The sequence below is a fragment of the Neoarius graeffei genome, chromosome 22 (assembly GCF_027579695.1).
Source record: "Neoarius graeffei isolate fNeoGra1 chromosome 22, fNeoGra1.pri, whole genome shotgun sequence".
Lineage (NCBI taxonomy): Eukaryota > Metazoa > Chordata > Actinopteri > Siluriformes > Ariidae > Neoarius > Neoarius graeffei.
This window is the reverse complement of record NC_083590.1, coordinates 56,545-75,862: the sequence shown is the minus strand read 5'-3', so window position 1 is coordinate 75,862 and position 19,318 is coordinate 56,545. Positions and strand designations below refer to the sequence as shown.

Genomic DNA, 19,318 nt, shown 5'->3' with positions numbered 1-19,318 from the left:
AATGCATTGCTGCACCGTGGTAAAGTTGTTACTGGTTGTTTATTTGGCACGATATTGTGACATCATAAAGAGAAGGAAACAAAATAGCAATGGCATCATGTTCTGTGTGTGCTCTTAAACATTTAGTGGAGCATTTCCCAAGGATAAGACAATCTTTGAGAATAAACACACCATCAGAAGCAGTGAAGATGAAGGACGACAGTAAATTACACACTTTCAGTCGGTTTAGCGTCAATGCTGTACACAGTCTACACTTCTTCTGTGGGTTTAATCACAGAACGCTGCTGTATTAATACTTTTATCAGGCGTGTGTAATAATTTGTGTTAGTTCATGGTGCCTTGCATGCCCTTCTGCTTCCAGCACATCCTTGTCTACGTCCTGCTGTGTGTGTGTCCTGGTTAACACACACTCCTGGCTGAAGGTTACGGTTGTATCTACAGCGACAGCGTGGTGTGGAGTGAAGCCGGAGTGGTGTGTGTTCACTGCAGCAGTGTTTTACGGTGTTTGTACAGCACTTTGCTCCCTTCCCTCATGGCCCCGCCCACCATTTTAGCAGCAGATGTCACTGAAAGGGGCGTGGATGCTAAAGCTGCTGCCCTGTGCACCACTTTACTCTTTTTCCCTTTCCCTTTGCCTTTCTCCAGAACTCCGGAGCTCTCCAGTGCCCCCTTCCCCATGGCAGTCACTAACTCGCACCAGAACTCGTGCTCTGCTTTCTTCCTCCTCTCTTTATCCTCATCTCCTCTCTCCCTCTTCTGCCCCTGCTCCTTTTCTCCCAGAATCCTCTGCTCACACACATACCAATTCCCCTCATTCCTCCCCACCATCACCTCGATTTTCTTCAGCAGCTCATTCACTTGGGCTCGATCTTCATTTTTCGTGTTATCCAGCATGTGAATCCTGCCCTCGCATGACCGAATGAATTCCCAGAGTTCCTTGCTCTCCTGTAGAAAGTGCTCGGCTGGTTTGTCGTGCAGCTGGTCAGCGTGTGTGAGGACGAGGACAGTGTGTTTGAGAGCCACTGAACCCAAAACCTTGCCGATCCACTCCAGAGTCATGAGCTCTTCCGGCGTTAATTTTCCTGGTTTGAGGACTAACAGAAGCGCGTGAGGTCCGGGAGCAGAGAGATTCATCATGCCACGTGCCACCTCTGCACACACCTCCTCTGATGACATACAAGTGTGGAAAAAGCCTGGAGTGTCAATCACCTGCAGGCTCCGCCCCTCTACCTCACCACAGGCTCGTACACACTGCTGAGTGATGGACAGAGGAGAGATGTCTCTCTGAAACACAGACGTTCCCAGAATGGTGTTTCCTGTGGAGCTTTTACCAGAACCAGTCCGGCCCAACAGGACAATCCGCAGATCTGTGCCACACACGCTGCCTGAGGGGCGACATACACACACAGGACCTCACTATATCTAATAACTTTGCATACCATGTCCTCATTGTGCAAATTGACAAGTGAATTTAAAGTTAATTTTAACCAGCCAGTGTTGAACTCAGCTGTATGACATCATTCTTCAGTCGACTGGTTTTACCTTACACTGTTACAGGTTTAGGAACATTAAAGTGCATATTCTGGATCAATTTCATTTTTTTTTATATGAAAGTATGTCCCTTTACACACTCATCCAGAAGGGTAATTTTGCACAAGGCCATCTGTCTACAGCAGAAAAAAATAAAATAACAAAATGCGTCTGGAAAAATCCCAAGGGAGTCTGGAGCCAGATTCGTGACGTCACCTGCGGAAGCGCCAGCAGGCTGCGTGAGCTTGCGCAGTTTCAGTGCACAGCCTGTGTAGACCAAGCGCTCCCATTTCTCTCTCATTGTCCGGTCTTTTGGAAAACGATGAGTACTAATCCCATCAAGATTGGTGTTGCTACACCCTCCTACGATACATCTGTTAACCATTTTAATAATTACGCGATAACATTGAAGAAATTTGCAGAAAACCACCAGGTCGTTTTCTCATAAACAAACCAGCGCTGATGCAGGATTCAGAGGGAGGCGTCCCGCACGCGACATCACGAAAATCAATGTCTCATCTCATCTCATTATCTGTAGCCACTTTATCCTGTTCTACAGGGTCGCAGGCAAGCTGGAGCCTATCCCAGCTGACTACGGGCGAAAGGCGGGGTACACCCTGGACAAGTCGCCAGGTCATCACAGGGCTGACACATAGACACAGACAACCATTCACACTCACATTCACACCTACGGTCAATTTAGAGTCACCAGTTAACCTAACCTGCATGTCTTTGGACTGTGGGGGAAACCGGAGCACCCGGAAGAAACCCACGCGGACACGGGGAGAACATGCAAACTCCGCACAGAAACGCCCTCGCCGGCCACGGGGCTCGAACCCAGGACCTTCTTGCTGTGAGGCGACAGCGCTAACCACTACACCACCGTGCTGCCGAAAAGCAATGTTTGGCGGGAAATCCAAATGCCAAGTTTTTTCAGAGGCGGACCAATTCACCTCAAATGGCTTGATTTCAACTGAATTTTTCTGGTATTGTGCAAGGTAAAAAAAAATTGCAGAACATGCAGAATGTTACAGATATTTGACCAAAGTTTAATATAAAATAGGAGAATTACATTGATCTTGCTCTTGAATTTACCCGTGATATGCACTTTAATGTTCACACAGTGCTGCTGGCTAGCTTAACTAATCAGCGAGTTAGCTTACCTCTAGTGCAGTAGCTAAAGCTACCTAGGAGGCGTGGTGCTGTTCTGTCTGGGGGCGGAGCTGATCTTTATGCCATAACAAAGACACTATGGATGAATAGATTTACTGCATGAATCACAGGGTTTTTTCTGTGTATAGGAACACTTTTAAACATCAACCACCTGAGCCAAATCCACTATGGTTATGACGTCATATCCGGTTTGCAACTGCAAGCTCACTCACTCACTCTTTATCCATCCATCCATCCATTAATTAATTAATGAGCCTCAGAAGTAGCTAGGACTGAAGACAAGCACGTGTCAGTGTAGACGTGATTTCCGGGCTACTTATTATTGCATTTTGAATAAAATGTGCTTCCGGGCCTGTAGAGAATCCCCCCCCGTTCTGAGCTCTGCAGCAGCTGATGGTGCAGATGGAGAGCAGGGCGGAGCGCATGCGCAGGTGATTGAGCGCGTGCGGCTGAATGCAGGTATTTTACAGCTGATTACTGACATGCATTGATTTTTCTTGCAGCAGACCGCGCATGCGCTACAGTATGATACCACATCCTCCTCCTCCTGAAGGGCATGCACACCGTTATTATGATCCCTGCAGGATCAGTAGCGTCTGTCTGTCTGTCTGTCACTCACCTTCAGACGCCGCGGGACACTCCGACGCGGCCATGATGCCGAACACCGGGACACGGTCCGAGGAGCTTCTGCATCCGCTGTCAAGCCTGTCTCCGTGACGTCACGGTCGCCGTGACCAAAAGTGACCAATAGTGTTTTATAATCATGCTAATGACAGTATGGGTCCTGGAGCGCGTGCACATATGAGGGGGGGAATTATAGACAGTAATTTAATTGTGAAAGGGACAAACAATAACGTGATGAAGTATTAAAACGGGTAATATCAACAAGAAAAAAATAAAAACGTGTTTTTATCAGTATATAAAAATGATACAGAGCAATATCAGAGCTTTAAATACAATAAACGATATTATCTATTTATAAACGATATAAAACCGACATTAATATAAAAATAAAAACTGAACTAAACGTCATAAATAAGTTTTAATGTGAATAAAAAGGAAATAGATATTAATAGAAAAAAAACCTCCATGATGGTAGAAGTGATATAAAATTATATTTCTAAATCACATAGATATATTTATTCATGTATTATATATTACAGTTACTGTACAATGTTTAGTGTGTGTGATCAGACTTTTAACAGAGAGTGCAGGTGAGTTTTCTTCATTTTAATGAGGTTTTATTTGAGTAATTAACACTCATTCACACCATGAGGCTGGAGAACACTTCTCTTCCGGGTTGACGTTGAGGCGCATGCGTCATCATGGATATAAATAGGCTCGCGGCAGACTGGGCGGAGTCAGACTGACCCTTACCTCAGAGGAGCAGTGAGTGTTCGAGCTGTGGCGCGAAGAGATTATTTAAAATTAGTTAAAACTTAACTTTGTGTGATTTCAGGACCTGGATTTTGAACTAATTAGTGATTTTAAAACTTCCGAGATAAGTTATTATATCTAAGGGCGCTATTTTATTCGCTTTTTGTCCAACACGGTGAGAGACTTTAGCCGCTAGCGGACTGTGTGAGGTGAGAGACTTTAGCCTGTTAGCTCGCTGAGAGGAAATTAATTATTTTATTAAAATAAAGGTAAATATGGAACCCTAAGACATGAAATCTGAGGTAAATATTAAGGATAGTGAAAGCTTGGTCCTGTTTAAGGTGTTTATTTGAGCAGGAAGGTGAAATGGCGGCTGTAGATGTCGTGTATGAGAAGATTCACCACAGACACGATCCGCGGTGGAGCGCGAGACATGAAGGCGGAGCCTGGGTGGGCCTCAGGGTGTGCGTCGCGTGCGTCATCGAGCTGATGGACAGCCAGGACGTGTCGGTAATTATTATTATTATTATTGGAATCTGTTTGTTGTAATCACAGTTTGAGTTTATTTATTATTTATTTTTAATTTTATTTGTTGTATTGATATCTATTGTCATACATGAAGTATGTGCATTTAAGTTGTACATGTTTGAAAGTGTGTAGGAACTTTCAAGCCGTAATCCATGACTTCCTGATTAACTGGGGAACAAATATGAGGTGACACAGAGGCCAAATTCCCTCAACATCACCATGGGAAAGATCAGAGACACACAAACCCAATGAGGGAGAAGTGTGTTGACCTTCCCGAGTCAGGGAATGGGGATAAAAAAACATCTCCTCACCTGAAACTGTCCATTTCTACTGTTAGGGCAATAATAAGAAAGTGGACACCAACTGGAACTGTCCACACTCACATGGAAGAGGAGTTTATTTTACCCCACATACAGTGAGGAGGGTAAGAGAGGCAAAAAAAAAATCCCTAAGGATCACTTTTGGTGAATTACAAGAAAAAGTAAAATCTTGGGGTTTCCGAGTCTCCAAAACCCCCATCAGACTCCACCTCCATACCAACAGATTATTTGGAAGGTTCCAGAAAAAAAAAGCCTTTTCTGTCAGTTAACCCCAAATGTAAGAACCTGAAGTTTGTGAAACACTACGACAACTTTGACTGGAACCGCGTTCTCTGGTCTGATGGAACAAAAATGGAGCTTTTTGCCAATAAACACTCGTGGTGGGTTTGGAGTAAAAACAAGGATGGCGATAATGAAAAGAACCCGATCCCAACTGTAAAATATGGTGACGTTTCTGTGATGTTTTGGAGCTGTTTTTCCTCGAAAGGCCCTGCAACCTTATTAGGCTCCATGGCATCATGAAACACCAGGACATTTTAAATCAACATCTAGCTCCTCTGCCAGGAAACTAAAACTGGGCTGACACTGGATCTTCCAGCAGGACAATGATCTGAAGGATCTGTCCAAATCAACACTAAAATGGTTCAGTGAGCACAGACTCGAGCTTCTGCCCTGAACATCTCAGTCCCCTGAGCTGAACCCCAGTGAAAACCTGTGGGCTGAGCTGAAGAGGGGAGAGACAGAGCACAAGAGAAGGTCGAGGACCCTGGATGATCTGGAGAGACTGTGTGAAGAGGAATGGGCTCAATGCCCTGCTCTGGATCTCCAACCTAATAAAATGTTAGAGGAGGCACTCAGTGCTGTTTTACTGCCAATAATCGTGGTGCGTGTGTTTTTGTTGAAAATAATTTTCTTGATGGATTTTTTTTTTTTTTTTTGCTGAATAAATTTCAATTAAAGTTTGGATTTTTTTTCTTTTTTTTTTCAGTATGAGATGAAGTAGCCCAGTATGGCGCAGCCAGGGCCCCACCCTGGAGCCAGACCTGGGGTTGGGGCTCGTATGCGAGCGCTTGGTGGCCGGGCCTTTGCCCACGGGGCCCGGCCGGGCTCAGCCCGAAGCAGTGACGTGGGCCCGACCTCCTGTGGGTTCACCACCCACAGAGGTAGCCATAGGGGGCTGGTGCAGTGTGGATTAGGCAGCAGTCAAAGGCAGGGGCCTCGACGACCTGATCCCCGAACACAGCGGCTAGCTGTTGGGACATGGAATGTCACTTCACTGGGGGGGAAAGAACCTGAGCTTGTGCGGGAGGTTGAGAGGTACCAGCTAGAGATAGTCGGGCTCACCTCCATGCACAGCTTGGGCTCCGGAACCCAGCTCCTCAAGAGGGGCTGGACTCTCCACTTCTCTGGAGTCGCCCATGGTGAGCGCCGGCGGGCTGGTGTGGGCTTGCTTATAGCTCCCCAGCTCAGCCGCCATGTGTTGGAGTTTACCCCAGTGAACGAGAGGGTCGCCTCTCTGCACCTTCGGGTCGGGGAGAGGGCTCTTGCTGTTGTTTGTGCCTACGGGCCGAATAGCAGTATAGAGTATCTGGCCTTCTTGGAGTCCCTGGGAGAGGTACTGAGAGGTGCTCAGACTGGGGACTCCATTGTTCTACTGGGGGACTTCAGTGCTCATGTGGGCGATGACAGTGACACCTGGAGGGGCGTGATTGGGAGGAACGGCCTCCCCGATCTGAACCCGAGTGGTGTTTTGTTATTGGACTTCTGTGCTAGTCACAGTTTGTCCATAACGAACAGGTGTCCATAAGTGCACGTGGCACCAGGACACCTTAGGTCGGAGGTCGCTGATCGACTTTGTTGTCGTTTCATCTGATCTCCGGCCCTATGTCTTGGACACTTGGGTGAAGAGAGGGGCTGAGCTGTCAACTGATCACCACCTGGTGGTGAGTTGGATCCGCTGGCGGAGGAGGAAGCCGGACAGACCTGGCAGGCCCAAACGTATGGTGAGGGTCTGCTGGGAACATCTGGCCGAGCACTTTGTCGGGGAGGTCTTTAACTCCCACCTCTGGGAGAGCTTCTCCCAGCTTCCGAGGAAGGCGGGGGACATTGAGTCTGAGTGGACCACGTTCTCTACCTCCATTGTAGACACAGCTGTTCGGAGCTGTGGCCGCAAGGTCTCCGGTGCCTGTCATGGCGGGAATCCCCGAACCCGGTGGTGGACACCGGAAGTAAGGGACGCCGTCAAGCTGAAGAAGGAGTCCTATCGAGCCATATTGGCCTCCAGGACTCCGGAGGCAGCTGATGGGTATCTGCAGGCCAGGCGTGCTGCAGCTTGGGCAGTTGCGGAGGCAAAAACTCGGAACTGGGAGGAGTTCGGTGAGGCCATGGAGGAGGACTATCGGTTGGTCTCGAAGAAATTCTGGCAAACCGTCCGGCGCCTCAGGAGGGGGAAGCAGTACTCTGCCAACACTGTTTACAGTGCGGGTGGGGAGCGGTTGACCTCGACTGGGGACATTATCGGGCGGTGGAAGGAATACTTCGAGGATCTCCTCAATCCCACCGTCACGTCTTCCATTGAGGAAGCAGAGGCTGATGACTCAGAGGTGGACTCGTCCATTACCCAAGCCGAAGTCACTGAGGTGGTTTTCAAGCTCCTCGGTGGCAAGGCACCGGGGGTGGATGAGATCCGCCCTGAGTATCTCAAGTCTCTGGATGTTGTGGGGCTGTCTTGGCTGACACGCCTCTGCAGCATCGCGTGGCGGGCGGGGACAGTGCCTCTGGAGTGGCAGACTGGGGTGGTGGTCCCTCTTTTTAAGAAAGGGGACTGGAGAGTGTGCTCCAATTATAGGGGAATCGCACTTCTCAGCCTTCCCGGGAAGGTTTACTCCAGGGTACTGGAGAGGAGAATTCGGCCAATAGTCGAACCTCGGATCCAGGAGGAACAATGTGGTTTTCGTCCTGATCGTGGAACACTGAACCAGCTCTATACCCTTCATAGGGTGCTCGAGGGTTCATGGGAGTTTGCCCAACCAGTCCATGTGTGCTTTGTGGATCTGGAGAAGGCATTCGACCGTGTCCCTCATGGTTTTCTGTGGGGGGTGCTTCGGGAGTATGGGGTTCGGGGCTCTTTGCTAAGGGCTGTCCAGTCCCTGTACGAACGGAGCAGGAGTCTGGTTCACATTGCCGGCAGTAAGTCAGACCTGTTCCCAGTGCATGTTGGACTCCGGCAGGACTGCCCTTTGTCACCGGTTCTGTTCATAATTTTTATGGACAGAATTTCTAGGCGCAGCCAGGGGCTGGAAGGAATCCTGTTTGGGAACCACAGGATTTCATCTCTGCTTTTTGCGGATGATGTCCTGTTGGCTTCTTCAAACCAGGACCTTCAGCATGCACTGGGGTGGTTTGCAGTCGAGTGTGAAGCAGCTGGGATGAGAATCAGCACCTCCAAGTCCGAGGCCATGGTTCTCGACCGGAAAAGGGTGGCTTGCCCTCTCCAGGTTGGTGGAGAAGTCCTGCCTCAAGTGGAGGAGTTTAAGTATCTTGGGATCTTGTTCACGAGTGAGGGAAGGATGGAGCGTGAGATCGACAGGCGGATCGGTGCAGCCTCCGCAGTGATGCAGTCGCTTTACCAGTCCGTCGTGGTGAAGAAGGAGCTGAGCCAAAAGGCGAAGCTCTCGATTTACCGGTCGATCTGTGTTCCGACTCTCACCTATGGTCATGAGCTTTGGGTAATGACCAAAAGAACAAGATCGCGGATACAAGCAGCCGAAATGAGTTTCCTCTGAAGGGTGGCTGGGCGCTCCCTTAGAGATAGGGTGAGAAGCACAGTCACTCAGGAGGAGCTCGGAGTAGAGCCGCTGTTCCTCCACATCAAGAGGAATCAGCTGAGGTGGCTTGGGCATCTCTTTCAGATGCCTCCTGGACGCCTCCCTGGGGAGGTGTTCCAGGCATGTCCCACCGGGAGGAGGCCCCAGGGAAGACCCAGGACACGCTGGAGGAACTATGTCTCTCGGCTGGCCTGGGAACGCCTCGGTGTTCTTCCCGAGGAGCTGGCCGAGGTGTCTGGGGAAAGGGAAGTTTGGGCTTCCATGCTCAGACTGCTGCCTCCGCAACCCGGCCCCGGATAAAGCGGATGAAGACGAGACGAGATGAAGTGACTTCACCAAAAGGTGGCTTTTTTTTTCCCTCCAAGCCTTTTTATTAATCTTTACAAGGGGTGCCAATAATTATGGCAAGCACTGTGTGTTGAGTTTCCTCCAGTTTAAGAGTCAGACAGGTTTATATCTCTGCACTACTGGAAGTGATTGCCAAGTGAGGCTTCATGAAGCAACGAGGCTTTCCAGCCCCCTGAGTCACCAAAAGGGTCATTACTCGAAGTTATGAATCGCAGCCAGATCACCTGATGGTCATGAGTTCTTGTTTGTGGAGCAAAAATTAATTACCAGAGGTAACATATCTGCTCTTCTGTTCCCACTGTAGTCATCAGTCACAGTAATAAGTTATTTTTAATAATTTTTATGCAGACACACATGTACACAACTGACTATTTATGTTCTTATATAAGGTTATAATTGTATGTGTCAGTGATGACTAAAATAAAAAATAAAGACTGCACGAAAACATTAATAAAGAGGGGTGAACATTTTGCTGGGATTCACTCCACAAACGTTGGATAAATATGTAGTGTTTTTTTTTTTTTTATTATTATTCAAAGGTTTCACAACCACATCAGTCAATACTCCACTTTGCAACACTGACTCATGAATCAAACCTCCATCTCGTGACCCAGGAAGTGTCGGCTCTTTCACGGGCTTTTATTCCGGACCCGAGACTCAAAGTGAATCGCTGACGTGTACCGCACAAACCGTGGCCTTTTCTGTCGTCACTGACGTGGTTTTCTGCAAAACAACGCAAGCCTTGAAGTGAGGCTTCATTCGACACACCCCTTCCTGCTCGACACCCCTTCCTGCTCGACACCATTCCTGCTTGACACACTCCTTGAAGCCTTAGTTTTAAGTGTTCCTTCAGTACTTGATACTACAGTGTTCAGTGCTGTTCCGTTCCTGATCAGGTGCTTTTCTGCTCTTTTGCTCTTTACTGATTGTGTTATTTACACACTACAGTTCAGAGAGTAATGATCTCTAATTGTGTCACAGTTTTGTGTCACGTGTCCTCAAACTCACCTGATCTGACTCCTCAGGAAAATGTTACAAGCTCTACAGCTGCGTTGTGTGACCTGTGGAACTGAGGTGTGTGTGTGTGTGTGTGTGTGTGTGTGTGTGTGTGTGTGTGTGTGTGTAGGTTGTGCGCAAGTCGGTGGCTCTGACGGGTGTAGGAGAGCTGCTGAAGACTGAAGGAGTGATGAGGGAAATCCTGCAGCAGGATGAGAGAGTGTGTGTGCATTTCACCTCTGCATTACTCAGTAAGATGCTCTTTTTCTCTCTCACTCACACACACACTTGACCCTCAGTGATGTGTGTTTACATCCACCTACATAAAGATGTGATAGTGAGTGATTCATTTATCATCACATCAGAGCTTTAAAAATTGGCCATGTCCCAAACTGCACAAGATGTTGTTCCCGTCACTCCACGGGCTGTGTCCTCAACCACACGCGGCCACACTTCAGTGTCTGAATCGATTAAATATTGTAATCCATACTATCTGCAGCACCCTCCGTTATGGGTACCTTTGGTACTCTGTGGTGGTGTGTGAGTGGAGCTGGCAGTTTATGATGCAGCCACAGTGAGTGTGTGGTTGTCATGGTAACTAGTAATGCTTTGAGATCAATCATACACATGATATGCAGTGTGGTGTGTGTCGATATCTATTTGCCCATGACTATGTACACGTGTGTGTGTGTGTGTGTGTGTGTGTGTGTGTGTGAATGAGGTCATATTGCTGCTTGTGAGAATGAACAGTAGCTGTTGGAGATGTGACCATTCCTTATGTGTGTAGAGATGATGCAGTGCGTGGAAGATCCTTCTACACTAGACAAAGCCATTCAGGGTGAGAGGAGAACTCTACAGATCTAAAACTGCACCTTTACTTGCATTAGTGTGTGACGTCAACACATCTGAAAGCGCAGTGTAGTGTGTTTACTAAATCCATAGTGTTAATCAGTAAGAGCATGGTTTTGTACACAGTTTATTTTTATTCTCTTGATCTATCTGTCTCTTTCTAATTCATTTCAATCATTATCTAAATATTTTTCCATTAACATTCTCTCTCTCTCTCTCTCTCTCTCTCTCTCCGTCCTGTTCCCCATCTTATTTTTAGTGTAATATATAAAATATAGTATAAACATCAGAGAGACCCTACTGACACTGTCACATCAATGTGGATGTAAATTGTGTGTGTGTGTGTGTGTCAGTGCTGGTTCAGCTGTTGTTGGAACTGAAGACAGAGAAGTTAGTGCAACATGTGATGAATGAGGTCCAAACACAGGTGAGAGACAGACAGACACACATGGATAGAGAAACAGCGACACACAGACTCAGATACGGGGACAGAGAGAGACACACACACATTTGGACATACAGACAGATCGTGTCCTATTATTTGATTCATTCATTAAAAAATGATTCCTCTCCCTCTTTCTTGCGCTCTCCCTTTCTCTCTCTCCCCTCCGCCTCTCTCTCTTTCCCTCTTGCGCTCTCTCTCTCTCTCTCACGCCCTCCCTCTCTTCCTCCCTCAGCTGTGTGATGTGAAGTGGTTCCTGGTGTGCGTAACATTTCTGGGTAAACTTCTGGATGCTGTTCCTGCAGTAGCCCACATGCTGGCCACCACACACTGTGAGAACACACCCATTCTTTCCTTCTTCTCTTTTAGTGTGAACAGCTTCATTATTATAGATGTCGGTGTACGCGTTTCCTTTTTTAAACGTCGTACTGATGCTTATGTATTTACCCGCATGTTTGTTTAAATGATAACTGGAGATAATTTTAGGTGCTAGTTGATGAGCCTGTGTCTCTGTTCCAGTGTCTGTGTTGGAGTGTGTGTGTGCACGGGCGGCGAGTGCCGATGAGGAGCTGAAGGCGGCGGTGTGTTACATGTTCCGTGGTGTGTGGGATTCAGAGGTGGCGCTTCATTCTCTGCCAGACACACTCAGAGACAGTGTGTGTGTGTTACTGCTGCAAACACTCACACATGCCTGTTCACACCAGCTCATCGTCAACTGCTTCGGTGTGTGTGTGTGTGTGTGTGTGTGTGTGTTCATATCAGATAAACACAACTGGAGTGTCACTGTGGGTTCCCCCAGTGGGTTTAAATAAAGAGGGGTGTGTGTGTGTGTGTGTGTGTGTAGGGCTGCTGTTACTGATGCTGTGCTCAGAAGAGACGGTGTGTTTTCTGATGAACCGAGAAGAGACACAGCATCCTGAACTCCAGCACTGTTCTCTACCACTCATATTGAAGAGGGTACACACACACACACACACACACACAGAGTTTGGTGTGATGTTTTGCATTAGTGTGAGACTGTTGCGTTGCATTAGTAGTATCCACACACCTCAGTAATGTGTTTGAACATGAATGAAACACTAAACACCACTGTGACCTTAAATAATTAAAGCGCTCATCAAAAAAGTACATCATCTAGAATTTCACTGACATTTTACAAACCTGAGCAAAGGACTTTTTAATCTGATTGTGGTGTGTGTGTGTGTGTGTGTGTGTGTGTGTGTGTGTGTGTGTGTGTAGTTGTTGCTGAGTAGTGATGAGTCTCTGCAGGTGGCCAGTGTTCAGTGTGTGTGTGCTGTACTGAATCACTCCACTCAGTACTGCATCTGCTTCATCCACAACGACATACCCGGTATCACACTCGGCCAATCACAGTGACCCATACTCAATTAGTGCTTGGAGACTGACAGGTGTGTGTGTGTGTGTCAGAGTTCCTGTTTGAACGCTTGAGCAGCAGTAACGACGTGCTCCTGTGGCGTGTGTACAGCTGTGTGTTGCTGCTATGTGAAGACCCGCTGTTTTTCTCACAGGGCCACTCTATTTACGGTGAGTGTCCTGCCCCTGTGGCGTCTGTCTGTCTGTCTGTCTGTCTGTTTGTTTTTTCCTTCTCAGGTGTCCAGTTAGAACACACCTGGCTACGTCAGCACACTGGTATGTTCTTGCTAACGTCAGCTAATCTCTGTTAAAATTGTTGGAATTCCATAAGCATCAATATTGATAAATAACAGTAATAAGACTCGATTGCTCTGTGTGTGCGTGTGTGTGTGTTAGGTATCGAGTCTTTGGTGCGCAGTCTGAAGGTGTCACTGAAGCTGTCTAACCTGGAGGTACCGAAACAGGGACTACAGCTCCTTACAGTTATACTGGAGAAGTAACACACACACACACACACACACACACACTTACAAAATGCTGTCATACACACTCACCACATGTTGCATATTAATATACTGTGTGTGTTAGGCAGCCAGCAGGTGTGCGTCTGTTCCCGATTGGCCCAGCGTTTGCGGGTGTGACTGAAGTTGTGATAGGGGGCGTGGCTTCACCCTGTCTCAGAGTAGCAACGCAGGCAGCACGAGCAGCGACTGCACTGATGAAGTACACACAGTACACACACACCTACACATTTTTGCTACATGATGGGGACCTGTTAGCTCCAGTTTACATGCAGCTTGGTAATCAGTTAATGATTGGGCTGATAGCTTGGTCAGAATAAACACTCCTAACGCAGGTGTGCGTGCTCACGGTATGAAATGGGTAGACCTGTTTTCTTGTACTATAACGTCACATGCCTGTTAGAATAAGCAGGCTCAGTAAGGGATCTGCTTATGGACCCTTTATCGAGGTCCTTTGTTGCTCTTGGAGAAAGAGAGAGAGGTAGGGTGTGTGTGTGTGTGAGATGAAATCCCCAGCAGAGTCCATTCTACTTCCAGAGTGTTGAAGTACACAGAAAGTGTCACTGAACTGCTGAATGGGAGATGACTGGTTTATGAGGTGGCCAAATAACTGATAAAGTCCATGTGCATTTCTTGCCCTTTTCCTGATTTTTCCAGCTTTTTTTGTTTGTGTGGTGTCCGCACGGTGTCGGTGTCAAAAAGCAGTTTGAATAGTTCAGTAGGGAGGTATGTATCTGATGTGTCTGCTTGCAGTCCTGATGTTCTGTGGAGAACAATCCTAGTGCTTTGTGGGGCAGTGTCAGGGTCATTTTCTCTTTTCCATGGCCCAGATCTGTGGTGTGGCTGCTCATGTGGGAGATCTTGATTGGGTTTGGTGACCCCTCCTTCTCTGTGTATAGTAAATACTGCTGTTTCTGGAAGCTGTTCTTCACTGCACATGCGATATGTACAAAAGGATGTTTTTTTAGTACAGTATTGTAACAGGTTCCTCTCTGGGTCTGATGAAATATTTAGCTACGAGTGATTGGTGTAGTGGTTAGCGCTATCACCTCACAGCAAGAAGGTCCGAGTTCGAGCCCCGTGGCCGGCGAGGGCCTTTCTGTGTGGAGTTTGCATGTTCTCCGCGTGTCCGCGTGGGTTTCCTCCGGGTGCTCCGGTTTCCCCCACAGTCCAAAGACATGCAGGTTAGGTTAACTGGTGACTCTAAATTGAGCGTAGGTGTGAATGTGAGTGTGAATGGTTGTCTGTGTCTATGTGTCAGCCCTGTGATGACCTGGCGACTTGTCCAGGGTGTACCCCGCCTTTCGCCCGTAGTCAGCTGGGATAGGCTCCAGCTCGCCTGCGACCCTGTAGAACAGGATAAAGCGGCTACAGATAATGAGATGAGATGAGATGATTGGTGCAGTTGGCCTTGGATAGTGAAATCTATACTTTCCTGCATCTTTCTCTACATCTTTCTCATCTTCACTTGGACGAAGAGTATAGGTAATGTCAATAAACCTGTGTATTTTTTCCTTCACTGTTCTCAGTACTTTTTTTCTTCATCAAGCAAAAGCACACAATACTCCTGTGTTGAAATTCAGTGTGGGACAGGTAATGGTGGCCCTTGCCCACAGGATGCACCTGTAACCTGTATTTAAAATGACCTGCTGCTGTCACAGGATTTGATGCCAGCAGCTCACATCGTGTTTCCCAGGTCATCTCCTCTTGTCTGCTCATCCCGTGGGTGCTTCGCTGCTGCAAGCAGTTTGTACTGTCGCTCTGCCAAAAGGAAGGAGACCCACGTACATTTTACAGAATGTTGTTTTTGGTGATTCTCATGTCTTCCTGGGTCATAAATCATCCCTGAGTTCATCACCTGTCTTCTGGTGTCTGCAGTAAGACTGCCTTTATCAGTGCAATAAAGATCTGATCCTTTCTCTGTTGATGCTCACAAACTTACTGTGCAAAAAACATATTCTACATTCTGGGCAAATTTTTGAACCTTGTTGACGTAGCTTTGAGACAAAATACTTTTTAGGTGATAATTTTACATCTCTCTTCACCATAAATCTGCATTCTCCAGATGGAAGAAGCTGTAGAAAAGCCTTCTCTTTACATTCTTCATCAGTCGTTATAGCACGTGGACGTTACCCGTCACCAGGTGCTACACGGTAATCAGGTGTCCTGCTCCACCTCACCCTCTCACTTAAACCCAGTCTCTCTGACTCTGTCTGAGACCTGACACTCTAAAAACACTCAAGACTGTTGGTACATTAATATCTCACCCTTTTCGGATAGTATAATGTTCACTGTGCCTGGGTCATAACTCTAATCCATCTCTAAATGACTATAGGTGTTAGATGTAATGGGGACTGAGTGGGGTTTATTGATGTTACATCCAACACCAATTACAACCCCGATTCCAAAAAAGTTGGGACAAAGTGCAAATTGTAAATAAAAACGGAATGCAATGATGTGGAAGTTTCAAAATTCCATATTTTATTCAGAATAGAACATAGATGACATATCAAATGTTTAAACTGAGAAAATGTATCATTTAAAGAGAAAAATTAGGTGATTTTAAATTTCATGACAACAACACATCTCAAAAAAGTTGGGACAAGGCCATGTTTCCCACTGTGAGACATCCCCTTTTCTCTTTACAACAGTCTGTAAACGTCTGGGGACTGAGGAGACAAGTTGCTCAAGTATAGGGAGAGGAATGTTAACCCATTCTTGTCTAATGTAGGATTCTAGTTGCTCAACTGTCTTAGGTCTTTTTTGTCGTATCTTCCGTTTTATGATGCGCCAAATGTTTTCTATGGGTGAAAGATCTGGACTGCAGGCTGGCCAGTTCAGTACCCGGACCCTTCTTCTACACAGCCATGATGCTGTAATTGATGCAGTATGTGGTTTGGCATTGTCATGTTGGAAAATGCAAGGTCTTCCCTGAAAGAGACGTCGTCTGGATGGGAGCATATGTTGCTCTAGAACCTGGATATACCTTTCAGCATTGATGGTGTCTTTCCAGATGTGTAAGCTGCCCATGCCACACGCACTAATGCAACCCCATACCATCAGAGATGCAGGCTTCTGAACTGAGCGCTGATAACAACTCGGGTCGTCCTTCTCCTCTTTAGTCCGAATGACACGGCATCCCTGATTTCCATAAAGAACTTCAAATTTTGATTCGTCTGACCACAGAACAGTTTTCCACTTTGCCACAGTCCATTTTAAATGAGCCTTGGCCCAGAGAAGACGTCTGCGCTTCTGGATCGTGTTTAGATACGGCTTCTTCTTTGAACTATAGAGTTTTAGCTGGCGACGGCGGATGGCACGGTGAATTGTGTTCACAGATAATGTTCTCTGGAAATATTCCTGAGCCCATTTTGTGATTTCCAATACAGAAGCATGCCTGTATGTGATGCAGTGCCGTCTAAGGGCCCGAAGATCACGGGCACCCAGTATGGTTTCCCGGCCTTGACCCTTACGCACAGAGATTCTTCCAGATTCTCTGAATCTTTTGATGATATTATGCACTGTAGATGATGATATGTTCAAACTCTTTGCAATTTTACACTGTCGAACTCCTTTCTGATATTGCTCCACTATTTGTCAGCGCAGAATTAGGGGGATTGGTGATCCTCTTCCCATCTTTACTTCTGAGAGCCGCTGCCACTCCAAGATGCTCTTTTTATACCCAGTCATGTTAATGACCTATTGCCAATTGACCTAATGAGTTGCAATTTGGTCCTCCAGCTGTTCCTTTTTTGTACCTTTAACTTTTCCAGTCTCTTATTGCCCCGTCCCAACTTTTTTGAGATGTGTTGCTGTCATGAAATTTCAAATGAGCCAATATTTGGCATGAAATTTCAAAATGTCTCACTTTCAACATGTGATATGTTGTCTATGTTCTATTGTGAATACAATATCAGTTTTTGAGATTTGTAAATTATTGCATTCCATTTTTATTTACAATTTGTACTTTGTCCCAACTTTTTTGGAATCGGGGTTGTATCATGTAGTTATTACTTGTGTTATCAGTGATATTACAGGCATTTAGCAGACACTCTAACCCAGAGCAGCCTGGGGTTGGGTGCCTTGTTCAAGGGAGTTTCAACCACTCCTGCTGGTGGTGGTCCAGGGAATTGAACCAGCAACCTTTTGATGCCAAAACTGCTTCTCTAACCATTAGACCATCGCTTCCACAGGTCAGTGACTCTGAAGACCAGGTGTACTTTAACATAGTGTAGTGTGGGTGTCATTAATACACTAATACAGGCAGTGGGGAAATACCAATAATACGAGGGTGAAAGAAAACAACCCTGATCAGGTCACAGGCACCATGGAGTGAACTGTACGTCCACAGGTTTCAGGTTCAGACGCTGGCACAGCCTCCTGTTTCCTCATCCTCATTTTTTTTTTTTAAACATCCATTTTTACCTCTCTTGAAAAAGAGTAAATAAAACATTAGTTTATACGCCATAACCCAACCTGCAAGGTGATGTTTGCATGTCCTTACTATTAGACCCGATATTCACCTCAGTATTTTCCTCCTTGAACTCTTTCTTGTTTAATAATGATGTGGATTTTTATCTTGGCCTGTTGTAATGTACATTCAGGCATCTGCTAAAAATTCCAAAGGATTTTGATATGTCCAAGGAAGTCCGACTGATCCAGCTCAGTGTGTTTGAGACCTGTGGGATAAGGTGTTTTATAAACTTATTTGGTGTTGAGGATGTTTTGCTCCAGATTCATTAACGAACAAACATTCAAGTGCAAAACATCTGCACACAAATTTATACACTGGGATGTAAGCACCTAGCTGTGGCTTCTGTACCATGTGAGCATGGGGTTTTTATCTGTTTGTTTTTTAAATCTGGGAATATCATAATTTAAATAAAAGGAACGGACTAAAGCCCAGTACTGCAGAGCACATAATTTTTAACCCTTTAAGTGTCCATTAGTTTCTGTATTTTATAACTATGCATGTGTGTTTATGCAGGCTTACCCAGATACACAAAACCTGTCTCATCTGTCTTTGGTTTGCAAGTACAAACCCACTGTGCATTGCAGATGCATAACTGCGTAAACTAATGTGCAGTCAAAACCTAATAGACCTTAAGGCAATGGAAGTGGTAGCCATTGGGCTACCGTTGCACTACTGCCTTTAATCAAACATGAATACTGTGTTTACGATGTGCATATTTCTCTTGGAAATGACTCTGATGAAACACATTCTCTTATAAGGAAACCGTGTGCTGTGTGAGTTCAGAATTCAGTGTCTCAGTGGCCCACTCCGCTCAGACACACAGGTACTGTAGGACCTTTAATTGTCCAGCAGGTGACTGTGTAGAGCTGGGTGTCAAATGCTTTGAAGCTCTGACTGTTTTTGCTTCCAGTGTATCACTAATTAAAAACCATCACTATCTAGGAGAATCGCAGAGTTCACTGGCTGAAGACCGAGCCTCAGAACTGTGAGATCGAGTCATGCCTTAGCCATTAACTCATATAGAGCATTCAACAGACATGGGTACAGCTGGAGCAGAGCACCACTGATCATAACCGGGATGGTTCTCTCTGGGGGGCGGCACGGTGGTGTAGTGGTTAGCACTGTCGCCTCACAGCAAGAAGGTCCTGGGTTCGAGCCCCGTGGCCGGCGAGGGCCTTTCTGTGTGGAGTTTGCATGTTCTCCCCGTGTCCGCGTGGGTTTCCTCCGGGTGCTCCGGTTTCCCCCACAGTCCAAAGACATGCAGGTTAGGTTAACTGGTGACTCTAAATTGAGCGTAGGTGTGAATGTGAGTGTGAATGGTTGTCTGTGTCTATGTGTCAGCCCTGTGATGACCTGGCGACTTGTCCAGGGTGTACCCCGCCTTTCATCCAGCTCGCCTGCGACCCTGTAGAACAGGATAAAGCGGCTGCAGATAATGGACGGATGGATGGGTCTCTCTGGCTCCCTATGGTATCAAGATCTGGCAATGTTTCTGGCTGCTCTCTGCCCCCCCCCATTGATGGCACATGGTTAAGACAGCTTCATCTTGCTTAATGTCA

General features: G+C 46.5%; 2 protein-coding genes across 2 annotated transcripts in view; one reads left to right on the top strand and one right to left on the bottom strand.

The window, feature by feature from the left end:
- Window positions 1-68: 68 nt before the first annotated feature.
- LOC132870478 (GTPase IMAP family member 7-like) lies at window positions 69-3,362 on the bottom strand. Its single transcript, XM_060904122.1, has 2 exons — window positions 3,323-3,362; window positions 69-1,385 (listed from the first exon to the last, which is right to left on the bottom strand). Exons 1-2 carry the CDS (start codon window positions 3,354-3,356, stop codon window positions 481-483), a joined length of 939 nt encoding a protein of 312 aa, XP_060760105.1. The 5' UTR covers window positions 3,357-3,362; the 3' UTR covers window positions 69-480.
- A 1,008-nt stretch (window positions 3,363-4,370) lies between these two features.
- LOC132871041 (meiosis inhibitor protein 1-like) overlaps window positions 4,371-19,318 on the top strand; it is a 36,061-nt gene continuing 21,113 nt past the window's right edge. Inside the window, exons 1-12 of the mRNA XM_060905195.1 lie at window positions 4,371-4,382; window positions 4,438-4,590; window positions 10,230-10,350; window positions 10,887-10,937; window positions 11,302-11,375; window positions 11,626-11,722; window positions 11,910-12,113; window positions 12,235-12,347; window positions 12,630-12,741; window positions 12,819-12,935; window positions 13,161-13,260; window positions 13,353-13,487. Coding sequence (XP_060761178.1) covers window positions 4,371-4,382; window positions 4,438-4,590; window positions 10,230-10,350; window positions 10,887-10,937; window positions 11,302-11,375; window positions 11,626-11,722; window positions 11,910-12,113; window positions 12,235-12,347; window positions 12,630-12,741; window positions 12,819-12,935; window positions 13,161-13,260; window positions 13,353-13,487 — 1,289 coding nt within the window. The remainder of the gene's footprint in view (window positions 4,383-4,437; window positions 4,591-10,229; window positions 10,351-10,886; window positions 10,938-11,301; window positions 11,376-11,625; window positions 11,723-11,909; window positions 12,114-12,234; window positions 12,348-12,629; window positions 12,742-12,818; window positions 12,936-13,160; window positions 13,261-13,352; window positions 13,488-19,318) is intronic.

Excerpts from the sequence above, each read along its gene's own strand:
- LOC132870478 (XM_060904122.1), bottom strand. The coding sequence starts at position 3,356 with ATGGCCGCGTCGGAGTGTCCCGCGGCGTCTGAAG. Across the intron at positions 1,386-3,322 it reads GTGTCCCGCGGCGTCTGAAG|GCAGCGTGTGTGGCACAGAT; the intron begins GTGAGTGACAGA and ends GTCGCCCCTCAG.